The 13,826-nt window shown below is 39.6% G+C and overlaps 1 protein-coding gene and 1 long non-coding RNA gene across 12 annotated transcripts in view; one reads left to right on the top strand and one right to left on the bottom strand.

Moving 5' to 3' along the window:
* Positions 1-13,826, bottom strand: part of ST3GAL3 (ST3 beta-galactoside alpha-2,3-sialyltransferase 3) — a 179,318-nt gene that overhangs the window by 156,085 nt on the left and 9,407 nt on the right. For 10 of the 11 annotated variants that reach the window (XR_014549472.1, XR_014549473.1, XR_014549474.1 and 7 more), the window contains exon 2: positions 7,880-8,024. Coding sequence is in view for 7 of the 11 variants with exons in the window: in XM_083619930.1 (XP_083476056.1) it covers positions 7,880-8,000 (121 nt within the window). In the remaining 4 variants the exon portion in view is untranslated. Of the gene's footprint in view, positions 1-7,879; positions 8,025-13,826 lie in introns of those variants that run through there. The other variant, XM_083619925.1, reaches the window with a different exon arrangement.
* LOC310765208 overlaps positions 1-13,826 on the top strand; it is a 133,351-nt gene that overhangs the window by 35,198 nt on the left and 84,327 nt on the right. The gene's annotated exons all lie outside the window — the stretch shown is intronic.

Genomic DNA, 13,826 nt, shown 5'->3' on the forward strand with positions numbered 1-13,826 from the left:
ATGGCAGGCTTTAATATCCAACATGAGCCATACTCAAAGTAGACCCACTGAAATCAATGGTCTAAAGTAACTGAAATCTACTGATTTCAAAGAAACTACTCCAACTATACCTTACTTACTGCGACTTACTTAAAGCAGAGATCAGCTTTGTAAAAAAAAAACCAAACAGCTTTCATTTAAGGCCTTGAAGATAGACCAATTGCTTGTTCTGGAAAGGTTGCGTTCCCTCTGAAGGAGCAGGTATGTAGCTTGGGGGCATTCCTCAATACATGTTTGTCATTAGATGCCCAAGTGACCTCTGTGGCGAGGAGTGCCTTTTACCAGCTTTGTCTTGTACTCCAGGAACAGCTGCGTGTGCATCATCAGGATAGTCTGGCCACTGCAGTCCATGCATTAGCAACCTTGAGACTGCCTTACTGCAATATGCTCTATTAGCAAACTTTTTCAGCAGGGGGGCAGTCCACTGTCCCTCAGACCTTGTTGGCGGGCCAGACTATATTTTGATGGGGGGACAAAAGGAACAAATTCCTATGCCCCACAAATAACCCAGAGATGCATTTTAAATAAAAGGGCACATTCTACTTATGTAAAAACATGCTGATTCCCGAACTGTCCGCGGGCCGGATTTAGAAGGCAATTGGGCCAGATCCGGCCCCGGGGCCTTAGTTTGCCTACCCATGCTCTATGTGGACCTGCCCTTTGGCTTGGTCCAAAAGCTTCAGCTAGTGCAGCATGCTAACAGAGGAAGACAGCAGAGGTGTCACATGCTGTTGGCTAAAACATCTGCACTGGATGCCCATAGGCTACCAGTCCAAGCTCAATATTTTTGTATTAATATACAAAGACCTGAACAATCTGGGTCCAGGATATCTCATTGGCAGCATGAGCCCTATATTCCATGCTCCTTCACCAAGATAATATGGAGGAGTGCTGTTAGTTGTCACTAGTTTCAGAAATCTGACTAGCTGCAGCTAGAAGTCAGGCATTTAGGGTTGTTGGTACACATGCTGAGAAGTACTTTCAGCCAAGATTTGGCAGGCATCCTTGCTGCTAATGTTCAGGCATCTTCTGAAGATCTTCCTATGCCAACAGGACTGTATGGTTGTTTAATTTTTTCTTAAGAAGAGACAGTCATTTTAATGATCATTCTGTATTGCTTTTCTGGCATCTTACGGCTGATTATACTTATATTTTATATGAGTAGGTAGTGTGCCGCAAAACTAGTGAATGACTAAACTTCTGCTTAATTCAATAACGAAATGTAAGCAAATGTTCAAAAAGAAAGAGAGACTAGCTGCCAAAAACTTTCAAAAGTGTAAAGTGGGAGCAATGTAGCTTGCAGTAAGGCAATTATTTCTTAAAAAAATAGAGAGCTGCAATTATTTGAAAGAATTAATTGGCTAGAGACAAGAACACTACAATAATTAGTCCAACACTGCTATTTTAGACTTCTTAACCTCCAAGTTATTTAGCAAATAAAGCCTGTTATTAAAGTAATTCAGTTTTGTTATTTGCAGGAGAACAATGTAGCTCCCCTTTCAACAAAGCTGTGTGTAAGTCATGATGCTTCAGCCTGCAAGAGCTGAAATACAATTAGAAGAAAACTAGCACAGGCAAAGCTTAGTCAGCCATGTGGGAATACAGTCACTTCTGATAAATAGCACCCTAACAAACCAAGGCTGCCTTTCAAGAAATGAACCACACATCCAAGATAATGGTTATGATCCAAATGATTTCTTTCACAAGCAAAATACAGTTCTGCTGCTGCAGGCGGTGGGGTGGCGTCCTCAATCTCTATCCTCCAGCATCAGCTCCCACATCACATCCCCCACCATCCTAGAGGGTCCCTTACATGTAGGGGAGTGGAATTGACTACAGTGGAACAGATGCAAGGGAAAGCCTTGTTGCATGAAAGAAACTTCACTCATGCTCTCCTTGATCCCATGTCGTTTGGTTAGGACTTACTAGCTGCTCTTGAGCTGTTATCACTCCCCTGATTTTATCAAGGTAATTTGTACTTGATCACATACATGTTGCAAGTGTTGCACATACAGTTCTAGATACAACTTTTTGCTGCAGTGAGGTTGCATGGAAGAGTGAGTCCTGGGCCAGTGAGGACTCATGGCAGAGACGATGCATTTGTATTTTCTTCAGTTAGGAATTCTGGCAGCATCTTGATCAGCCTCACATTACTGAGTATCTTCCATGTGCATGGGGTGGGGCCAGCAAGCTCAGCCCTGCTCTAACCTCATTCACCGGCACTCATGCAAGGAGAGAATAATTCAACAATCTAATTCAGCTAAAATGCCAGGCAGCCTTTCAAATTAGAGCACCAAAATTATCCACATGCTGCGGAGCAAAGACAGAAGACAACCAACAGCTTGCAATCAGACAACATTTTAATACAGGCCTTTCCAACTTATAAGCCACCAGTCCAAACCTAAGACTATCTTGTAGTCGCAAGAACACCTTGTCATTGCTTTTTGTCTGGACTGCAAAAGCAGGAGGACGAAGGTATCAAATATATAATACATGGCTAATGCCCTGCATTCAACTTTGTAGTTGTGCAGATTTGTGGCAATGGTTACAGCTCACTACTCCAACACTTATGCCAACAATTCCATGCAGCATAATGGTGTATACTTAAAAGAAATTTATACTACGTTTACTAAGTTGCACACTTTTGATAGTTTCAGAGTTATAAATGCATAACTTAAGCTTATGCAATGTGTATTTGAGAAACACTTTCTAACTATTTATATAATGAAGATTGTGAATATGGTGTCTCAGAATCCCCTTTCAGGTCCTAGAGATAAGCAACATACCTGCTAGAAGAAAATCAAGGCTCACAAATAACTAAATGGTAGTGGGGGGTAAGAAAGTGTCAAACATATGACCGGCACAAACATTACTTCAAACCTCCTGCATTATCAGCAGGAACCCTGGAAACTTAACAGTCTTAAAACTCTTTTTCCTGGAACTCAAGTTCAGATTATCTTTCAACAGAGCTTGCAACCATAAAAATGGAAGCGAACCACAACCTACCAGGAGCAGCTGAGTGAGTCTATTTGCTCATGCACCTAATTTCTGTTCCCATAGAAACAGACAGACGGGAAACAGATAAGAATTGCATCTAGTGCTTTCCTGCTACCAACTATTTTTGCAGTACAACCATTGGAGAAAAGCCAGTGACAACAGCAGCAGGAAGAACGTGATTTTATGCTTCAGCAGGAAGCAGGCATGGACTAAAATCTGTCTACTGAATGGCTTCAACAGTCACTTACAGGTTTCTGTGGGTTCAGGGTTGCAGCATTTGTCAGGAAATTTGAGCTAAATCAGTAAGGATATTCCAAGGCTGAGAGAGAGCAGATGTCATGATTTGATACATACTGGTAGGTGTCCAGCCAAAGCAGAATCAGCCAAGGTACAGTGCTGCATATGTCTGCCCACCCATGCTATTCAACTTCTCCCTTGAAAAACAAACATCACACAACTTGCCTAATGCTAAGTACTCAGCTACCAAGTACTAAGGGACCAAAGCTCATTGGCAGCCGATGTGTCTTGCATGTAAGTAGAACCCAAACCCAGTCCTTGGCATTTTGACTTACAAGGATTTCGGATGGCAGTCTTGGGAAGTACCTCTGCCTCAAGTAGCTGCTACCAGATGGGATAGAGGGCTAGATGAATCAATACTGTGACATCATATAAGGCAACTTCACAGGTTCAGTGCAATTATTTAAAAACAAGACTTTACCCATTTCTTCGGGGAATATATATTTTGTTAAGGTTTATTTCCTTTATTATACCTGTTATAATATTCAAATGCAATACTTCTTAGGAAACATACTGAAGCTCCAGACACATCAATGCACTCTTGATGCATTTAAGACACTAATTAAATTCCTTCCACTTAAACATTTGGGCTTCTGCTACTATTGCTGTCGCTACTACTATTTATATTGCCTTCCGTTTACAAAGTGCTTCACAATCTTTACCCTCCCCGTATTTGATAAAAGTATGAACTCATTGTGTCTTCAACAGGTGGGCAATACCTTTTCTTGGGACCAACCAAAATGTCACAAAAGTGTGGCAAGCTTTAGAGTTCTCCAGAACTCTTCGTGAAGCACGATGTTACACAAAGAAGCAGGGGGGGGACACAAGATAAAAGGGGACAGAAATTAGGCTAATGTAGTAGCTTTGAGGTCAACTTGTAGGCTCAATTTCAAGGTACAGATGATAATTTTTGTGACATTTTAGTTGGTCCAAATAAAAGCTATTGCCCAACTATGGTTATTTGGGGGGAGTGTGTCTTGTTTTATAATAGTTCTTTGTGATCACGTTTTCGAATTCAAGCCTTTGCAATGGGCAGCTTTTCAAATGTTAAATGTTTGCCTGTTTGACTAAAGAATTTATTTACATGAGCTTGTTGGCTAAAGATCTGCTGAAAAGTCCTATCTAGAAACTGTGCAGTTCTAGTCACTAACTTATCTCATTAATTTGCTTGTTTGTTTATGAGATTTTATGCCTTCATCAAAACTGGTAATAGCAATATTGATCAGGCAGTCCAGGAACATGTCATACTGTGTAAGATCAGCCCAGATATTCCACTTGTCTGAAATAAGGGATAAGAGACAGAAAAAGCAGGAAGGAATTTAACACCTACGACTGAACATCAGAAAATACAAATACAGGAAGAAGAAGAGTTGAAAGGGAGTCTAGGTAAAACAGGTGATATTGAGGGGGGGGAGCTTGAATTGACTACCTGTTTCCCCTGATCAGACACAGAAGTTTCCATCTGCAAGCAAACACTTCATAATTTTGTGTGTGAAGGGTAAACATGCCATGATCCTGTATTCCAAGTCCATGACAACAGAATACAGCACATAGAATATCTTCTTTTACTCTGTTTATTTTCTGTGCTTAAAAAAAAGCAAAAGCCAAGATCTTCCCCACTCTGTATCATCATCTACAGTTACTAGGCAACTGTGCAACTGCAAAAAAGTGCTGTTCAAATGAAAGAGAGTTGGTCAATGGTATCATGCCCTCCAAAAATGACAGCAAAAAACAGATAGCAGAAATGGAGTGGATTTATGCTTCTGACATAACAAGACACTAAGTGCAAGTTGTAGGCAATACATATATGTACAGAAATAACAAGGAGTCTTTTGGCATTTTAAAGATTAACAAGCTTGTGGTATAAGATTTCATAGACTAGAGGAATTAGAAATATGCCTGAAATGTTAACTTAGGTTAGCAGGTATATATATATATATATATATATATATATATATATACACACACACACACACACATATACAAATTTGTGGTTACAGGCAAAGGAGAAAAACATTAGAAACGATCCAGGTCGTTTGGAGCATTGAGGTCCAATTTATTTCAGAAGCATGTGCTTTATTATCTCCCACTGAATGAACTAAAATGCAGTGAACTGCCCTAAGATCTATGGATGAAGGGAGGTATACACATTTATTAAATAAGTAAATAAAAATAAAATTTCAATATACTTAAGTTTGGCTAGGTTGTGCTGATTCATGAAATATATGGGAACCCTATATGACCTAGAAATAGGCTATTTCATTTACAAACAAAGTTATCCCTTCAAAGTTTGAACTACAAGCTGAGCACTACTGGAGCCAAATGGTCCAACTATAATTGCACACCCTATGCTTAAAGAGCATTATTAGAGACACTATTTTTAACACTGATCAGGCATCACACCAACTGTACTACTACATTTTACTTCCCAGCTGACCTCATTGTAGTTATGACATTTGTCAGGATACTTTGGCTGCAATCCAAAGCCTTACATGCCTAGAATTAAGTTCCATTGAACTAAGTGGGACTATTTTCCAAGTAAGCATGCATCAGATGTGGGATGTTACTCCACTGTACTTCAAATGCATTTGTTCTCCAGTGTACTTCAACTCCTATTTTTCTATAGATGTACTTACCATTTTTTAACTTCCATAAAGCAAATAGGCAGACTGCTGTCTCAAAGACTCATTTCACAATAACCATGGTGGTTTCCAAGAGTCAGTGAGGTGTAGTAGATGGTTATATACAGGAAGTTAAATATTTGCAACCATTACAATAATATACTTTACTGTTATCTTAACAACGAAATAAGTATGCCACAATAATAAAGCCAAGTGACAGACAAATATCAAGACACTACCACAACCCTTTCCTAAACACACAGCACATTTTATTGCAAATATAATAAAAGCTCCTGAACTACATCAGATACAAAGGTCAATTTAGGAGGGTTTGGGAGTGAATAATGTATTCACTTTAGGTACTCTGAAACACCCCAGTAACTGTTTTGGTGCTGCCAGGAAACGTGGTAATAGAAAACGACAAAGCAGGCCACAATTAGGTAACTGCCAGGCTATGGGTCAAATACAGCCCATGGTACCTCCCTATCAGGCCTGCAGCCTCCCCTCAATTCCCAGCACCACAAACCTCCCTTTGAAACCAGCAAATATTTTTTCCAAGCCTAAATGTGGTACACAGGGCCATATGGGGGAATCATAAGTGGGAAGTGAAGGGTTAACATTTATAGCTGAAAAAGCCCCCCATGCCACCTTCAGACTTGGATAAAAATCCCTCCCATTGACTCCAAGCCTGATTCTAGCAAGTAGGTTTGGATGTGTCCATGTGTACATCTGTTTACCACCATCACCAGAATATGTGGTTGTGTCTAACCACCACCCGTTTGCATGCAGCAGCTGACAGCATTCCACCACAGCCCAAAAAAGTTTCTCCACCTCTGCAGCAGGATGTGCAAAACCCATCAACCCAGATTTATCTTAAGTTGCCTTGCTCTTTCCTGTCACACTGAACACTGCCTTTCACACTGAACACACCATGGTAGCTTGCTCATATAGTAACCAAGCTGCAAAAAACTAAAATGAATATCCAATAACATGCATATAGCAGGAAGACTTATGTGGAAGAGAAGCAGGGAACTTGTAGTTTCACCCTGTCAAAACAAGATGTTTAAAATGTCAGGAAGGAGCCAATAAGAGATAGAAAGGAGAAGTGTGCCCAAACTAAGGAGAATCCCAGATTATCCTTCATAATTTGCACACCATTAATTGCATCATGGATTGAACCAAATAATAATGAAAGCAACAACATTTGGATTGCTTTTTTTGTTTAATAAAGCACTGGAGAAACAAATCATCTTCAGCTATTTAAACAAGGACTAAACTAGAATTGGTTCCACCTGAGTAACCAAAGCCCAAATACACCAGTAAGCAAGGCATTGAAGTTGTATCTCAGTCTGTGCAAATACCAGCACAATGACTGCATTTTGTATGTGTGTTGGATTCTTCATTCAGTTGTGTCCTGGTATGTACTGGACACAATGAAAACATACAGATCCGTTGCAGAACCAGGACAAAACCATCCCCCAAAATGAATGCCTTTACCAGTAAGTCACATCTAATGGAGGATAAAGAAAATAAATGGAAACAACATGCTTCTGCTTGTATAAAAGATAAAGAAATAAAGAGCTATCACCACCACCGTAAGAACAATACTGTAGTAATAAATCTTCACACAAGTCTCAGTGGCTCACCCAACAGTAGTAACATAAATAACTATCACATCTATAGACAAAATACCTATGTAAATGCAACAGGAATCTACAGTTCATTTTATAATTTTCCAATTAATTGATCTAGGGAATAACAACATTAAGAGGAAGATACATTTGATCTCTACAGCACAGGAAAGGATCAAACAATTGTTTGGACATGTTCTAGGCTGTTCCACAGCAGGCAGACCTGAAATCTATGAAAGATTACTTAGCCATACATCTATGGAGGCTCTTAAATGGCCTGAGCAACATACTTACTTGAATCCTCCCATCGGAGAAGATGCAGTTTCCAAGCTGAATAATACAGAAAGCCCAGCACCAGAAAGAGACAGAGGGCTAGTAGCAGGTTACGCATGTACACCAGCAGTCCCATCTTCATATAGGGTTGTCTCTTTTATAATACCTGGGGGAAAGAAACCAGTTTGAGCCTTGCATTTTCTAGTTTGTTTACTGAACCCTCTGCAACCTAATACACACAGACATAAAATATCAAGCAGCACATCTGTTCCCTTCCTAACATGCATATTATGTAGACACTCTTATCAGCAATAGCAACATCACAATTTTATGTCTCTTGCATGGAATTAAGTTCCATTTAAATGATCATGATACATTTCTGAGTAACAGTCTGTGAAAAAACAACTAACAACAGGAAAAAATTCTGAGTAACTGTATGCGAGAAATAAATAAATAAATCAGGGGTTGCTCCTCCAAGCATTGGTCTATAAATGCTATTCTTAGATGCTATCAGAGTCCATAGGAAGCCAACTCATTCCTAGATCACTATGTTTAGAAAATCCACTGCTCTATAACACATGACCTCAATTATAAAAACTCAGAACAAGCTATACTAAAAGTCAAAAAATATTCCACAACACGAGATAATTGGCATAAGATAATTACCGTATTTTTTTGCTCTATAAGACTCACTTTTCCCCTCCTAAAAAGTAAGGGGAAATGTGTGTGCGTCTTATGAAGCGAATGCAGGCTGCGCAGCTATCCCAGAAGCCAGAACAGCAAGAGGGATTGCTGCTTTCACTGCGCAGCGATCCCTCTTGCTGTTCTGGTTTCTGAGATTCAGAATATTTTTTTTTTCTTGTTTTCCTCCTCCAAAAACTAGGTGCGTCTTGTGGTCTGGTGCATCTTATAGAGCGAAAAATATGGTAATTTAAATAGAATACAATAAAAAATATTGAGTACATGAAATTTTCCCAAGAACTTGCTGGTTTTAATTCGCACAAATCTTAAAAGTACCATTCACATTCATTTAAACTTTCTAATAGCCATTTACCCTCAGTAATATAGCCCATGACTCTTTCAACACCATAATGCAATGCAATACAGGGTTATAGCAACATTTTCCCCAAAATTAATAATATTTAATTCTGAGACAAAGCTTCTACACAGCCGAGCACCATTGGTATTTTAAGATTAAATGAGATGTATGTCCTTGGCTACAGCAGTCAATGGAGATGTGGTAGAGCAGGTGCTAACAAGAGCTGCATTTTCTACAACTGTCTAAAAAACTATGGGCATAATAGCAACTTGGCATATGCCTTAATTAGACTCTATCCCATATTAGAGCCAAAAATTATGGAAATAATTGCTCATCTCTCAATAGCAATAAGAATGGTGATAATTCTAAATGGAAAAATACTAATCCGCTGTCCATAATCTGTACACATGAATGAGGAAAGCAAGGAATGAGAAGAGAGGACTCAAGGCCCGTGGCTTGTTCCCAGTCTTCCAAACCATGATTTTGACTAACATCTTAATTCAACCAATGTAGCACCATATATTTCTTAAAGCCACTAGGTACTTGGTATCTTCATCATGTCAGATTTAGTTTCCATGTGGAAAAGAGATAAAATTAACTATCTCTCATAGAAGGTTTATTAACTTTGCACGTGCAAAGATTTTCTCAACAAGTGATGGACTCACGTTTAGTATATATTTATCAGATCACTTACAAAGCAAGAATGAGCAAACAATTTGGAAATTAAATGACAGAGCTCCTCTTGACTTTCAGCAACTAAAGAAAATAAGTACTAGCATACCAAGAACTGGCCATATACAGAAACTCTGAAAAAAAGAAACGCAAGCTGGCTTGAAGGCTAGTACAAACTTCAGTATTCTGCCAGCATTTGACGTCTGGCCACTATTTCCAATTATCTGATCCCCTGTACATTTTCCAAATCCCATTTCAGGACACCTGCTTCAAACAGACTGCAAGAGACAAACACAAAGAACTTCCACCCACATTCCTCACATATAACATTACAAGACATGAATGATGAATGCTGAAGGCCCCCTCAAGTAGTCCAGAGACCCCTGCCTATTTCAAAGCAGACCCCCTATGCTCCAGTATCCTATATGAATAATTGACCAGGAAAGCTCATGCCTTGAACACCTCTATGTACTGTATGCATCCCGCTGTTGCACTGCTTGTTCACTTCCTTCCCACCAGTTTGTTGTGAAGAGAAAGATATTTCAGAAATCCCATCTGACAGCCAGCTGGAGCTCTAGAATCACATTTAGAAAAGTCAGGAAGAAATCTAACAGCCTCCTCTGTAACTGTAGCATTCAGGAGGAGGGGTGGAGCTTAAACTTCAACAGTGGCATTGCTCAAAGAGAGTCCTACATCTTCTAATTATAAGGCAAATTCAGCATTTAATAACAAAGGGCAGAGTTGCTTAAGGCAAGAACATTCAATTCTGATTGCTAGAGCTCTTCCAATAAAAATCTCCCCGGAGCAGTAACCAAAGTATTGTATGCTACCAAAACTGGCACAAACAAATGTGTTATTCTTCACATTATTGCACCACAAAATTTACTAGTGGGTTTAAACAAAAATTAGATATATGATTCAAAAATTATTCTCTTTGTTTCCTTGACCATTCAGCTGAAAAAGAAAATGCCACTACATAAAATAAAACACAAAACAGACCCATCTGAAATGGAGTGAAATCCTTTACTTGAAATCCTATACTCAGAACTAACCCTCAGTACGTTCAATGAGACTGATTCCAAGATAAATGTGCATAGGACTTCAGCCTAAAGCTGATTGAAACATTACACCAAACCATGGTTTGGCATTACATCCAGACCTGGGCTTTCCATAGGCATCTGGCTGGTCATTATGAAAACAGAATGCAGTAGTGGCCCATGCAACAGCATAGGTGTGGATCTGCTACTCTCCTAGCTTCTGAACAGAGCACATCACCTGCACTTAATGGGAGGAGGGGCAAAGTGCAGGAAGCTTGGCACTGTGCTATGCAGGAAAGTCAAAGTCTCGGCCTCTTCCAAGATACAGCAGAAAAAGGCCTGCTTCACAGAAACAAGTTCCAGCTGACTAGAGCACATTTCTTGCATAACTATTTCGTCTGGATTAGGAAAAGTTACTCACATCTCTTTAAAGAAGAAAAAGAGGAGGAGGAGTTTGGATTTGATATCCCACTTTTATCACTACCCGAAGGTGTCTCAAAGCGGCTAACATTCTCCTTTCCCTTCACCCCCCACAACAAACACTCTGTGAGGTGAGTGGGGCTGAGAGACTTCAGAGAAGTGTGACTAGCCCAAGGTCACCCAACAGCTGCATGTGGAGGAGCGGAGACGCGAACCTGGTTCCCCAGATTACGAGTCTACCGCTCTCAACCACTACACCACACTGGCTCTCCATTAATACACCACACTTTGCTCCATTAATACTAAATTTCTAGGCACACTTAGGGAATAATCCACATTATAGGACTTACTTTCAAGTAAAGATACATATGAGTGAGTTGTAAGAGTGACTCATGTTCTCACCATCCTTGTTTTGATATTACTAGCAAAATTGTGTCAGGCTGAAAGACACACACGTGAGCTTTAGCCCATAATAAATGCTCTACCCCTCGAGAGTAGAAAAGCTAATACATGATCAAAACAAATTCCTTAATTTAAAGGAATGATGAAAGTATCTTGAGATTTAGACTTACCCTCATCACACAAAAGCACCAAGGAGAACAATAATAAAGTTGGAAGAAATTTATTCAAAACTTTTTTTAAAATATAGCTGTAAGTCCAGCCCTCTTAAGTTCAACTCAAGGCCATCTCTTTTGTCTGTTCTGACTGGTTTGGGCACCGCTCTTAGCATTAAAGCACAAAGGTCAATATTGGGACTAGTCCAATGTAACTTGTTTTTTAAAAATGGCCCGAAATCACAACAGTAAAATAGTCAAACATACAACTGTCACCAAATCTTTAACAAAATCCCACACAAATTGTGAAGAGCTCCATGAAGATCTCTACTAGACTAGATAAAATAATTGTTGAAGAGATTCAACTAAAGATCAATGTGATGTACAGTGGGACAAACAACAACCCAGCAAATGCACACTGATGGAATCCCACTTTTGACCTCTTGATTACCTCATCTCATTGCCTGGTAAGTTCCCATACGAAATGTATGCATAAGTCAAGCTGCAATCCTACACATACTCTCCTGAGAGAAATTCCAATTGAACTCAATAGAATATGCTTCCGAGTACACATGCATAGACTTGCCTTTTTCACACTCAGAGAAAGTGCACTAGATTTGCACTGGTACAGAGATGTAAACTTTAACTGTTTTGCACACCCTAAGAACTATTTTCTGTACCATATCTCAACAAGCAAGTTATAATTACATGGAGTACAGGTGTGACCATTGTTTGAATAATAACCATAGAATGCATTTCATAAATCTAACAATTATATACATGTGAACATGTAGATAGACAGATTCTTCCCCCCGCCACACATACATATACATTTTTCTGGGTCTTCAGACCTTTACTCTAACAGGATTGCAAAACAGGGAATGCATGGGTTTATTTATAAAATTAAAATATTTATATGTCAAATTTCCATTTGACAACTCCCAAGAAACCTTCTAACAATAATAAAACTATAATAATTTAGATGGTGGCATGGGACTCTGTATCTGGACAGTCTCAAATACAAGAAAGAATTCCTTCTGGTGCTCAGGTCTCAAGCCATTTGGGATTTTAAAGGTAACCACCAGCACTTTAGTTTCAAGTTATAGAAGGTTGGCTGACCATAGGTTTTTAGATCAAATTCCTTCCTGAAAGGAAAGTTTTTCATTCATCTCCTTCTGTTCTCAGGAATTATTCTTTAGAATAAGTGTTCACATTAAATGTGTCTCCATTTTTTTAAAAAAAATCCCAAAACCTCCCTGCACATTTAAACTAATACTTTAAGTAAAAAGTTTAAGTACTTCAGAGAACACTAGGCTCCTAATCAGGCATGGAACAGATTTCCTAAATACCTTTGGTCAGGTGTTATTGATTTCTCTTATCAGCAAATTCTCCAGCTACTTTCTACATAGATGTTGCCAATGCTTCTGCAACATATGGCAGTATCCAAAGGGTTCATTTTTTAAAGGAGCTCTGTCGTTAGCCTACAAAGGTTATAAAGGTAGTTTTGGCAAATGGAGATGGTTTGCGTATAGAGCCCTTCAAGGTTTCCTCTGCATTCTAACTAAAAAGGCTTGTGTTACAGTTACAGTCAGCGTTTTGTTGACCTTTCCCTTTGGGTCACTGAATGAATAATGCAGTTGGAGAATTTATTTGGAAATGAACTAGCATGTGAACAGTCACACGGGTGAACAGTTAACCCATAAAGTGCAATCACGTATGAAATAACCATAAGGCGAAAAAAGAGGCACACCCCAGATTTAATCATCAATCTTGCTTATTTCTTCCTCCCTCATGACCTCTCATCTTCCATTCACTGCTACACAGAAAATGTTGGCACAGAGGAACACATACTAGCTGGCGAGATACAACCACCTTTCTGGGAAGAGTCCTGAGGTAACACTCAAAGACCGATTGTCTCCCTACCGGCCCAGTCGTGTGATCATCCACCCATACAAGCACTAGATCCCACTCAGGAGTTAAAACCAAGACAGGAAGATTCTGAAATTGCAGTACAGTGCTCGGTGGGTGACCCAAAGGGAGTTGTTTAGATGGCGAGCCTGAGGCTGTATGTTTGATGGGAAGGGGAAAAGGTGGGAGGCGAGGCGCTCCTGTGGTGAAAAGGAGGTTCTGACCACACATGGGGTGTACTTTAATGGGTCTTCTCTTGAGAGTGAGAAAGGAAGCGAGAGGAAATCCCTCAAGTCTCATGGGATCCCTCATTTCCTCACTCTCAAGAGAAGATTCCT

This window comes from Podarcis filfolensis (assembly GCF_964270895.1).
Source record: "Podarcis filfolensis genome assembly, chromosome: 6".
NCBI classification, from domain to species: Eukaryota; Metazoa; Chordata; class Lepidosauria; order Squamata; family Lacertidae; genus Podarcis; species Podarcis filfolensis.